The 12,987-nt window shown below is 45.0% G+C and overlaps 1 protein-coding gene across 3 annotated transcripts in view; it reads left to right on the top strand.

Annotated features, from left to right (window-relative positions):
• Nucleotides 1-11,173, top strand: part of PNPLA4 (patatin like domain 4, phospholipase and triacylglycerol lipase) — a 274,934-nt gene extending 263,761 nt beyond the window's left edge. For all 3 annotated transcript variants that reach the window (XM_086934661.1, XM_086934663.1, XM_086934662.1), the window contains one exon: nucleotides 10,605-11,173. In XM_086934661.1, the coding sequence (XP_086790787.1) occupies nucleotides 10,605-10,736 (132 nt within the window). In that variant the 3' untranslated portion in view covers nucleotides 10,737-11,173. The remainder of the gene's footprint in view (nucleotides 1-10,604) is intronic.
• Nucleotides 11,174-12,987: the final 1,814 nt, after the last annotated feature.

Here is a 12,987-nt window from a genome sequence, read left to right as displayed (position 1 = left end):
CAAGACAGGTCTCAAACCACTCTCATAGAAAGCATTAACACTAAAGCTTGAAAATGTAAATTTGTTATAATAAAGTTGAATATTTGGAGCATACTATTTCCAAATATTGGATAAAGCCAAAACTGAGTAATGTCAAAGCAATTCTCTAAGATCCTAACATTACCCCAGTATTGGAACTTTCATAGATTCCCATGCTTTGTATCATTCCCCGTTGTCGGAATGGGAGTCTCGGTAACAAAAATACCATAGCTGTAGGTACAAAAGACAATGGAAAAAGGCCTAGGCCTTATTCCCTTTTGTAGCATATCACCATCTTTGTATAAAAGAGACCAAACTTTGGCATCAGCCAATCAGAAGTGCCTCACCACTTAGAACCTTCCTGAAGGAACCTCAGAGCCTCAGATTTTCTACCACATGTTGTGCTTAGGGAGTCTCCTTTGAGCTCTGCTCAACTTCTACTCTTCAAAAGGATTTACTTCAGGATTTTCTTCAGAATCTTTCAGATACACTTCAGGATTGTTGCTGCCTTCCAGGATGTCGGAAATTGAGAAGAAAAAAGCCCTTTTCAAGCCTTGTTCCACCTGTGGCAAGAAAAGGCTTTTTGTGGAGGATAAGCATAAGGACTGCATATATTGCCTCTATCCTGACCACCAGGCTGCTGACTGTAAGATCTGTCGCACCTTTTCAACCAAAACCCTCCGGGACCGTGAGGGTAGGCTCTTGACATGGCTTCAAAAGCTTAAATCCAGGAAGGAGACTGTCTCAAGTGACAGTGAGGATGCAGCGTCGATGTCTTCTACGAGAAGGTCAGTGAAGAGGAGTAGGGGTTCCCCTTCACCTTCTTTGGAAAGATCTTCAAAGGCCTCAAAAAAGACCCCCAGTGAGTCTGAGAGCCCAGGTCCCAGCAAATCTCCTCACAAAAGTGTAAAGGAGAGGGAAGGACCAACTACGCCTTCTACAGGTGAGAAGACTGCCTCAGCCTTCAAAACACCTTCATCCCAGTCTTCTGAGAGGAGTTCAAAGTCCTCGACGACGAAGACGTCGAGGGCAGAAGTTCCGTCAACGAAAGCACCGAAATCAGGTTTGACGTCGTCGAAGATACCGTTGACAGGGGGTTCGTCGACGAAGCTACCGTCTACGGCGGAGGCCTCACCGTCGACGGAGAAACCGAAGATGCCGACGACGAATGTGCCGGCGACAAAGGTGTCGACGGAGTCGTTGACGACGAAGGTGCCGTCGACGACAAAGGTGCCATCGACGACGAAGGTGCCATCGATGACGAAGGTGCCACTGACGACGAAGGTCCCATCGACTATGAAGGCTGCAATCGTGTCGACGACGATGGTGCTGACGTCGATGATGACGACGACGACGATGTCGACGGCGACGGTCTCGTCGACGACGGTCTTGTCGACGAGGGCGTCGACGACGACTACTGTCATTGAACATCCCTCGTCACCAGTTCCGGACCCGGCGGACTCCCCGCCAGCGGACATTGGGTGCGTCCATCAGCTGATGGAGAGAGCTGCTGCAAGATTTAAATTGGCCATGCCTAAAGTGACTACAGATTGTTTCTTATATGATTTTAAGGAACCCTTTTGGAAAACTACTAGGTCCATTCCTATTGTGGATCACCTATGGAAAGAGGGCATAAAGGCTATGAAACACCCAGCGACGGTGGTCCCGGTGCTACCGCGCCTGGATAAAAAATACAAGGCGACTGACGATGCTCCTGCGGCTTTAACAGGTCACCCAAGGCCAGACTCTGTGATCTCGCAGGCGGCGCAGAGAAAATCACGTAACCCTTCTGCTCCACTAACAACTCCTCCGGACAAGGAAGGGCGGAGGTTGGATAACGTGGGAAAGAGATTCTCATCGATGGCAAGTTTGCTGGTGCGAGCGGCTAATGCCCTAGCGATCCTGGGTAGGTACGACCGCCAGCTCTGGTGCGATGTCGCCCCGTACCTTGACCAGCTGCCTCCGGAATCTACGTCTGAGGCAAAGAAGATTTTACAGGAAGGAGAGGCGACGTATGTGGAAATCATCGACTTGTCAATGGATATTGCAACAACGGCATTCCGTTCATTGGCTGGAGCGACAGTACTCCGTCGCCAAGGATGGCTTAAGGCTACTTGGTTTCGGCCTGAGATCCAGAACAAGGTCTTGGATCTCCCTTTTGATGGAGAGGCATTGTTCGGCAAACTCATTGACGAGACCCTGCAAGACATAAAGAAGGACACAGAGACTGCCAGGTCCTTGGGGACCCTTCAATACAGAAAGTCTCCTTTCAAGATATCCAAAGGCAGGGGTGGTAATTACAGAGGATCCTTCCAACAGCAACGCTATTCCACCCTGGGCTCAGGTTCCCAGCAATACCGTCAGCCTTATCAACAGCGGCAGGGCCGATCTACCAACTACTCCAGGCCTTACAATAAAGGAAAGCAGGCTGGACGAGGAAGGGATTCGTCCAAGCGCCAATAGCGGCCTCCTGGCTCTTCCTACTGGACCCTCCTTCAGGAAATCATCAGTTGGAGGCAGGGTCAACAAATACCTTCAAAACTGGTCCAGGATAACATCGGACCGTTGGGTGCTCAACATCATTCGGAAAGGGCATACCTTGGAATTCACGCAAGTCCCTCCACCCAAGCCCCCGGCAGCCACTCCATCGAAACACCAGCGTCTCCTTCGGCTCGAAGTTCAACAGATGCTCCGGAAGGGAACGATAGAGCCAGTCCCCTCAAACCAAAGGGGTCAAGGATTTTATTCCAGGTTCTTCTTGTTGAGGAAGACGCTAGAGAAGTGGCGCCCCATTTTAGACCACAGGGGGCTAAACACCTATATCATCTCTCTGTCCTTCCGGATGGTGTCTCTCCAGGACATCTTGAAGCTGATCAGCCCAGGGAATTTCATGGCCACGCTCAATCTCGAGGATGCCTATTTCCACGTTCGATTCACCCAGCGCACAGAAGGTTTCTGCGATTCACAGTAGCCAAGAGCCATTACCAGTTCAGGGTTTTACCCTTTGGACTCCGCTCAGCCCCAAGAATTTTCACAAAGGGGCTGGCGCCAATAGCAGCTTTCCTGCGAAAAAACCATTTTCAGGTCTTCCCCCTATCTGGACGACTGGTTACTGAAAGCTCCGTCCAGAGAAGCAGTGTTGAAGGCTGTTCAAGCTTGTACCAATTTATTTTAGAACTTGGGACTCACTCTGAACAACGAGAAGTCTTTCCTGGTCCCGTCCAGAAGAGCTCATTTCCTGGGAGCCATCTTGGATTCGAAGCTCTCAAGAGCCTTCCCTACTCCGGAAAGGAGGCAGAAATTACAAACCATGGCCCAGGACTTACAAACAAGAAAGTATCTTTCAGTACGCCGCTACAAGTCTCTACTGGGAGTAATCTCGTCGTGTATCCCACTAATTCCCCATTGCAGACTAAAGATGCGTCCTTTGCAGGAGCAACTAGACAATCAGTGGAAACAGGTCCACGGTTCATTCGAGGACAGGGTGATGGTCACTCCAGAGATGAAGGAAGAGGCCTTATGGTGGACAGATCAAAACAACTTGTCCCAAGGTTTATCCTTCGCAAGCGACCCGTCTCCACAAGTGGTAACAACGGACGCGTCATTAGAGGGTTGGGGAGCAGTGATGCAAGACCTACATGTCAGCGGTCATTGGTCACCCCAGGAGAAATGCCTCCACATCAACCTGTTGGAACTCAGGGCGATACGACTGGCTCTACAAGCTTTTTTTCCTCGCCTGGAAGGTTCACAAGTGCTTATCAGGACGGACAACACCACGGCCATGCACTATGTGAACAAGGAAGGAGGAACCAGATCGCGCCCATTGTCGCAAGAAGCTCAGCACGTCTGGGAATGGGCGATCCTTCACAGCATGTCACTGAAGGCAGAACACTTGCCGGGCGTCCTAAACGAAAACGCCGACAGACTGAGCAGGTCATCCTCAGTCAGCCACGAATGGGAATTGAATCAGAGAGTCTTGGAGCAGGTCTTCAGCCTGTGGGGCAGGCCGGACATCGATCTTTTTGCCACTCCGACCAACAAGAAATGCCGGTCTTACGCAAGCAGGCTTCCCCATCGAGATTCACTGGGAAATGCGCTTTCGATAGCTTGGTCGAAGACATCTGTCTACGCTTTTCCTCCCATTCCTCTGATAACACGACTGATCAGGAAAATCAAGGTGGAACCGTGCAGGATGATCCTGATAGCCCCGGCTTGGCCGAGGCAGTTTTGGTACACGGAGCTCCATCTGTTGTCGATAGCTCCTCCCTTACCTTTGAGGATTCTGCCGGATCTTCTCACGATGTCCGGCGGACAAATTTGGCACCCAGATCCACAGTTGTTACACCTGACTGCATGGCTCCTGAGCAGCGAGAGTTTGTGAACCTGCCCTTGTCAAGGGAGATTAAGGAAGTTCTGTCCCAAGCAAGGGCTCCTTCAACGAACAAGAGTTACCGCCTTAAGTGGAAAAGATTTTGTTGTTGGTGTAGGAAACAAAGCATTGATCCTTTCAATTCCAAGCCTCATCAGATCCTACCTTACCTGCTGTCCTTGGCCAAGTCGGGACTAGCTCATTCATCAATTAAGGTCCATTTGGCTGCTTTGTCACGGTTCAGAAGGACAGGATCCGGTCCTTTCTTGTGGTCTTCCAGGATAATCAAGCAATTTCTTAAGGGCTTGTTCAGGGTCTATCCACCGGTGAGACTGCCCCCTCCTACATGGCATTTGAATCTGGTCCTTTCTCAACTCATGAAGGGTCCATTTGAACCAGTCCATCGTTCTGACATGAAATATCTTTCTTGGAAATTGGCTCTCCTTCTTGCTCTCACATCGGCTAGGCGTGTTGTAGAATTACAGGCTTTGACCATCCAAGAACCTTTCCTTCAATTCAAGAGAAACACTGTGATCATGAGGACTAATCCTAGGTTCATGCCAAAGGTTCCCTCGGATTTCCACTTGAATGAACCGGTCATTCTGAAGGCGTTCTTCCCTCAACCTTCTACGCCAGCAGAGAAAGCATTGCATTCGTTGGATGTGCAGCGATGCTTGAAATTCTATTTGGAATGTACTAAAGGTTTTCGAAAATCTTCTCAACTATTTGTAGCCTACGGGGGTCCTAGTAAGGGCCTTCCGCTATCCAAACAGGGTGTTTCGAGATGGATCACGAGTGCCATTCTACATTGTCACAAGGCTGCAGGAAAACCTCTGACTGGAAAGATCCGAGCACATTCCACAAGATCTGTGGCTTCTTCAACAGCCCTCTTCGCGGGGGTGCAAATTAAGGATATTTGCAGAGCTGCTACCTGGAGCAGCGTTCACACCTTTACCAAGCATTACTGCTTGGAATCTCTGCAACAAGATGATGCAGCAGTAGGACAGGCTGTCCTGAGGAACCTCTTCCACTAAGGGTGAGCTTTCCTTTCTTTCCCACCTTCCGTCTTTCACATTTTGTATCTAATGTAATGTTGCCTATTGCTATAATTTACGATGCAAAATGTGATTATCTTGCCAACTGCTTGTCACTCTGATACAAAGCATGGGAATCTATGAAAGTTCCAATACTGGGGTAAGAAAACAAGTTACTTACCTGTAACTTTAGTTCCCCAGTATTGGTAACTTTCATAGATTCCCATGCGCCCACCCGCCTCCCCGGGGAAAGCTCAGCCTACAACAGATATGGTGTCTAAGTACACAGCGGCTATGAAAATCTGAGGCTCTGAGGTTCCTTCAGGAAGGTTCTAAGTGGTGAGGCACTTCTGATTGGCTGATGCCAAAGTTTGGGCTCTTTTATACAAAGAGAGTAATATGCTACAAAAGGGAATGAGGCCTAGGCCTTTTTCCATTGTCTTTTGTACCTACAGCTATGGTATTTTTGTTACCGAGACTCCCATTCCGACGACGGGGAATGATACAAAGCATGGGAATCTATGAAAGTTACCAATACTGGGGAACTAAAGTTACAGGTAAGTAACTTGTTTTCTTCGTCCTGGAGCTCACCAAATTCTAGGCACAAATGTTTGCTGATTCTTCTTTTGCTTCTTTTGAAGAAAAGCCTTTTATATAATTACTTAAAAAAGCAATATTTCTGCGGGATTAAAGCAAAAAAGAAATATTCAAAATGCTGAAAGAATAAATTGTGTATCTACCGTCTCTGAAACCTTTTGTGGTGGGTAAGCAATGTATTGTGATGATTGGTGTCAACAGTTGAGGTTTGTGGCAAATCTGAAATAGTGTGATGAGCAGAAAGAGTGTGTAGTGGCACATGACTCCAGGGGTTTATGTGAGACAGAAAATCTCTCTACAGTCATTGAAAGAGAACTGGTCCCTGGGTATTGGGGTGGCAACAACCCCTGTGCCACCTACGATGTCCCATCCAAGGGGTGATTATTCCTGGGCAGAACCCACTATTCGCTACCTGGGGCCAAACATACCTAGACATTCCAGGGCACTATACAGTATCTCACCACTGATCACAACTCTATTCTAGGACCTATATAGATTGGGGAAACTGGAAATCTCTTGGATGGGTCAGTTCAATAGTCTTAAGATGAACTTTATGCCTCGCCTTTTATATGTATTGCAAACCCACACCCTCATCCTTTGAAACTCCACTCACCCATTACCCCGCTGAAAAATGCTTATCTTTGTCTGGGGGGAAATACTCTCAGGTGGCGCTAGCCTCTCTACCACATCCCGCACATGATGGGGTCTTCCCAACAGTGACCCAACTCGGTCCCTCCCTCGATTAGAATCATGACCCAGCGAGTAAACCATGGGTGCAGGTGGAACAAACATTTTCTCCCATGCCACTTAAGAAACTCCTGTGGTTACTGGAGAGGGCCTGGTCATGTGCCCCTCCTCTCCTGCCCTTAACGTCCATGTTTCTGTCCTATTGGCATACAGTGCGTAACAGGTATTCCCGGCCTACCCATTCCTCCTCACTACTCTAACTAAAAATCCAGATTTCCCATTCGGGAGGTCGGAACCAGGCTTCTTACTGAAGAACCAAGGATGTCCACCTTGCTTGAAAGAGTTTTACAGGGAAGAGGAGCTGAGACCGAGGGAGGCGCTGATTGATGACTTTAGTTTGACTGACTGAGACACATCAGCTCACGCAAGCTCTTCATTGGGTGGGGAGCACTCTTGCTAGGAGGGTGTTTCAGAGGGAAGAAGTGCAGGTTGAGTCGTTGTTAACTAGCAATATCAGACACATTTCCTGGCTTTACCACTACATTCTTAAAAAACATGCTCACGTGACCAAGTGGGAGTGCAGATCTCGTAAGAAACATGGAAAGTTATATGGCTGGGAGCTTCCAAGTCTTTTATATGTTTGCGTTATAAAGACAATGCTTATAAACTGATGGCAAGATGGTACCTCACCCCCATAAGACTGTACAAGATGTTCAGCAGCTCTGCCACGTGTTGGAAGGGCTGCATTAGCCGAGTCACAATCTTACAGGAGTAGTGGTTCTGTCCAAGCATCCAGTCCTTTTGAGAGGTTGTCCTTTTAATGATACAGGCTATTACGGGGGTCACACTGCCTCATGACCTCATGATGTTGGGAAGCCCTGGGTGCCAAAGAGTATATCCCATTACTACACCAATGCGGATGCTGTTCTCATATTTTTCTCTTAGCTGCCCATCTGAGTATACCCCAAATGTAGAAGCAACCTCAGGCACCCTATCTCAATATGTGGAAGGGCACCGTGTGGTCAATTCTTGCAATGCAAAACCTCACAGCATTAGTTCATTACAGGGCCTCTAAATTTGACTAAAGCTGGTACCCATTTATTACTCATATGAAATGGCTGCAAAAATCGGGAGACGTACACTTGATGCTGTCAAAGATTCTACGTGTTTCTGGCATTTGCAATATGTCAGCCTCCCATGCTTAAAGCCAGTTATCCCAAACAACACAACTGTTCTAACTCCATCACCATTTTGACTGCCCATGGGAGATGTGAACACCCACTACCGCACTTTGCCAGCTGCTTCCCATCTATTTGTCAAGGTTGTCAGGCTCAGTCAGGATGAACTGCCTTTACCTTGTATAGGTATAATTTACATGCTGCATGCTGGTCCATATTGTGATGTCGCAATGCATGACTTTTACATGTTATGCTTTAAATAAAGTTGTTAAAAAAACAAAGAGAACTGGGCAGCTGAGCATTTCAGAACGTTTCTCTGAGAGACCAAGTTAATACTCTGTATAGACTGCAAACTCTTAGTGAACATGCTTTTACTAGCCGGGGTGGAACTTTTACTTCCAGGTTAGCTATTTGATAGGTGAATGAGAATGGTTTATTAATGTGAGGTAGCCTTTACTGTTTACGATAGGAGACATCCAGATTTTTTTTCGGAATAGCTTTGGGATTGTGCTAGGGAAGCGGACTCTGTTTTCAGGAAAGTCAAGAGTACACCCCTTTGGGTTGGCCAGAAGAGTGGAAGTTACAGCGTGAGTTGAAATCTTTCGGTAAGGTCCAGGATGAATTAGTGTGGGTGAGTGTTATCCTTATGAGAGGAGAAAAGATTATGCTTCCTTTATGTTTGAGTAGTAGCTTTGTTAACATGGCCTTTTAGGGCATCCGGGTATGTCATTTATTATAAGGAACATTTGGGATTATTTTTAGTGGGTGGGGTTAGGCAACATAGTCGAAAAAAGGGTGCAGCAGTGCTGTGTTTAATCGTGACAGATCTGCCAAAGCTTCCATGTCGGACTCTCTACCAGTGGGTTTTCTAGGATAGCCTTGTTGAAAGCTTTGGATCAGTTCTTTCCATGTTCCTGTGAAGAGAGTTGTCCATGTTATAGTTCAAAAAGATTATTATTCTAATTGACCAGAGTTGAGAATCATTCAGAATGTAATCTCCAATTCTGTGATTAGCTTCTTGGAAGGCATGTTTTGTTGGGAAAGGCTGCTGGAGTATTTAGTGTTGGATGACGATCCCCAGTTTGCAAGTTCTGATCTAGTGGTGTGTGGCATTGGGACAAGAGAAAAGCAGGTTAGTACCCTGAAGCCAATGGGTAGGTGGAGTGCAATAACTAAGTTATTAAGGAGGTCATTCAATTGGCAGTTTATGGTGAAATTATCTGGGGCAAATTTAATTCCTAACTTAATGATAGGTTTCAAGCTGTTTGAGCTCCATTGGAGACGCACACCTGGGTTACCCTCTCCTTTATTGTTGAAAGGGAAGTTGGGAACATCAGAGAAACCCGGGGGAAGAATTACAAGGATATCATCAAGAGATGTGGTCTATATGTTTATAAAGGCAAGGCTTCCCTTAAGACTCTTTGTAAAGAAGATTTGGTTTGCAAAAATTTGATTGACCAACATCGAAGATCTGATACAAAATGTACAGACCCTGTTAAAGTTATCAACATATTGATTGATGGTGATTCAGGAGCTTTGCTGAACCAACCCTTCAGTTCTCCAAAGAGGCTTAGAAGGGTCATACAGAGAGACACAACATTTTAAATAGTCTTACAATAGTTGTAACTGGTGAGAGAAGGATATGACAAAATGCACTTTAATATTATGGTTCTTAGTATTCATACAAGATAATTTTTTTAAGCCAACAAGCAATTTAACGGTTACTAAATCGATTGATATTATCTGTTCACATGTGGTATAACTTGGGCTTGAAAAACAATGCTATACCTGTGGTCAAAATTGTTTGCTTAACCTGCCGTCAGATTCTCGGCCAGCTTGATCCATGCATGGCGTATGATGGTAGTAATTTTTTGGTTGTGTATTTTGTACAGTAATGTATTAACCCTGTCCTGCGGAGGCCTAAGAAGATAATAGGCTGAAACGTGGTCACGTCTACGACACTGATAAGGAGAAGTCAATAGAACTATAGTGATGCTTTAAAACTATAGGGTGTTACACTAGAATAAATTGGATCAGTTGACTAACTTTGAAGTGTGTCACCTGGACTACCTCCAAGTGGTCTGCCCAGAATTGTATGGAAGACACTAGTAAAGATGTATTTGTAGTGTTATTTTGTTATATTTACATGTTGTTCTTGTTCATGTATAGAATGGTGAGATATATGTCATTTATTTGTGTTTTTCATTGATTATCTGCATCTAGGATTTAACTCTGTTTCATACATTCACTGTGAATAATAAGTGCGCTGAGGGTAAATTAAATATATACTACCAAAACACTGTTTTGTATTTATTCCTTTATACCACCTGTTTTGCTTATAATTACGTTCTATGCCCAGGTATATAAGGGTCATTTGGGTATACATTTGGGTATACCCCTGTTGTTTTTGACCAGTTCAATGAACAGCATCTTTCTGGTTAGGCCATGAAGGGTGTCTAATGTAGGTTCCAGGACGCCAGATCCGTGCCTATAATTTCAGGGTAGCCACATAAGATATATTTACATACAATGAAAACTCAGTCAAACTAATATACCAAGTCTGAGGTTATCCTGAAAGTATGTCAGTTAGTCAGCGCTCCTGTCTCCATCTTGGAGGCCATGATGCCACTACTAATCTACTGAATGTATTAAGTGCTTGGGGTTTTATGGAAAATTTGTAAAGCACATGCCCTCATATCCATATTAATCTGTCTGTTTCAGCTGTCTCCAGCAAACCTGCACAGGTTCAACCAGGCTTTGTTCCCACCAAATCGTGAAACTATGGAATCTGTGTTCCAAGCTGGGTATAATGACACACTGCTGTTTCTACGAAAGGAGAACTGGTGTGAGTAATCCAGCAGAAGTGTCCATACCGATGGGCGTATTTCTGAAATAGATGGATGGAGGATGAATTTTACCTGTGCCTATAAGGGTATGAATGTCTACGGATGGACACTACAAGATAAAGAAAAGAACACAGGTGCCTCTAAAGCCATCAGTGCCAAACAAACTCTACTTTGAAAACTTCATCAGAAAATGCAGATTATTTTGAATGCATTTTGTTTCTCACAGACAATGTTACCATTTTACTAGTTTAAACTATGTTTCTCTTTTAAGTAGGCTTTTGCTGTAGAGGATCTGCAACTGTTGTTGGGAAACTGATAAATGGAAGGAAACCAATGAATCAAAGCATACATTTACCTTGATTGTTTGGGCTTGAACTGAAGTATTATTATTGTGTTTGTTAGAATTTTTTGTACAGGTACAATAAACATACTTTATGATTTGAACATTTAGTTTTAAACTCTCTCTTGTCTTTCCAGCAAACACTGTTGGTTTTATCTGTGAAATGTAGTCGGAAAAAAAGAGTGACTAGACAGGATCAGTTGCTTCTAGTCCGCATGAGTCCTTGTTAACAATAATACTATGTTTTGGGATGTCCCATAGCAGTTTAGGTTCAGTTTGCAGAATTAACGGATCATATTTTCACAACATCCAGGGGCTTGATTCACAAAGGATGGGAAGAGATGAAGGAAATGTATATAAAACCTATGCATTGGCTAACTTTCGCCAAGTCTAGAATGGCAAAAAGATGGGCATGCATGCATAATTACGCTCTCCAGCTTCGAAGCATTTGCCACAATAAGGCAATGTCTGCAGTTGTAAATGTAGATGGTGGATTTGATGAGTTCACTGGGTGTACCACTATGTATGGCTTTACTGTGCTACGCATTCAGCTCACATCTCCAATTATATGTGCAAATGCTGTAGCACACTTTAGCATATTAAAGGACACCTATTCTTGAAGCGCATAAAAAAGAGTTTAGAGTGGCCAATGTACTGCTGTTGTTCCTGGGAAATTGAGATAAAGAAAAAGTCAAGACTTTGCAGGTTTACTGTTACAGTACGGAGAGTGGCTAGCTTCATACAGGTATTACGAAACAGAAAAAACTAGCCAGTCAGGATTACTTTTCTAGTGATTTTGGAGGAACCCAGCCTGTCTGTACTGAGTAATCCACAGGTTTGTTTGGAAAAGATTTTTATTTTGTTTTGTTCAAGTTAACTTATCAGTATGTTTTCAAAGGCACATTTATCAAAACAATCAAGTAAACATTCAGACAAAAATGTGCGCAATATATACGAGTGTTGGAACTGTACACAATAAATGCTCAAAATTCAGGAACACCAAAAACGAAACTATATACAAATCAATTGAGACATGAGAAACATTTAACATAAAGAACCAGTCCTTCAAGTTATAAACCAAAAGACAGGCGGACACAGGGATTCAATGATACTGCCTGCCTGTCTTAATAGGCCTGTGATTAGGTGTTTTTAGGATTGGACAACTAGGGAGAGAGAGAGTGATATTGTTTGTTCCCTAGCTGCACCCTTTTTCCTTGTCACAGGTTGGGGGTCAACGTGTTTCGAACCACCGATGAGTTATGGGTTCTCCTCAGGACGTGCACTGGGTGAATTCATTTCTGAAAAAAATTGGGGATTTGGTTTAAATATTGTGTTGCGAAAACATAGTAGTGACCTCTCTGACTGGAATATTGATTATGAAAAAACTGTACCTGCAGAATGCACGCAGGGGCTGCAAGGTTGAGAAGCAGCTTCACACGGTGTGGAGTTTCTGAAAGCAATAATATGTGGAGATGATGGCTCCAAGGCCACACGGGGCCAAACAGGGTGCATAGTGAATTGAAGATGCTATGTGTAATCCTCCCTGAACTTGAAAACGAGTGAAAAGACGTGTTGTGGAATTAGGTCGCCCGGTGATTAGTCCAGAGGTCAGGGAGGAGCACTGCTTGCCTTCAATAGGAAACTGAATGAAAAGAGGGTTAAAACAGGGGGTTACCAAACGTGCAAGGCCAGTGGCTGGCATGTTGCAGCTAGAATTCAGTAGTGGAATTCCTTTGTGTTCTCACTCTGGCGGGAACTCGACTGAATCCATTCCGCGGCCTCCGCGTGTGATGTGTAACGCCGCTGGCCAACTGGAGTTCTTTAAAGGGAAGCGGAACTGGGACTACTCCAAGAGTGGAGATGGAAAGCGGATCGAGCTCAGGAGTGCCGCTGGGGCTGGTACTTGTAGTTCAGAGCC

This window comes from Lissotriton vulgaris, chromosome 8 (assembly GCF_964263255.1).
Source record: "Lissotriton vulgaris chromosome 8, aLisVul1.2, whole genome shotgun sequence".
Classification (NCBI taxonomy): domain Eukaryota; kingdom Metazoa; phylum Chordata; class Amphibia; order Caudata; family Salamandridae; genus Lissotriton; species Lissotriton vulgaris.
Note: the sequence above shows the minus strand (reverse complement) of the source record. Positions and strands in the feature narration are given on the sequence as shown.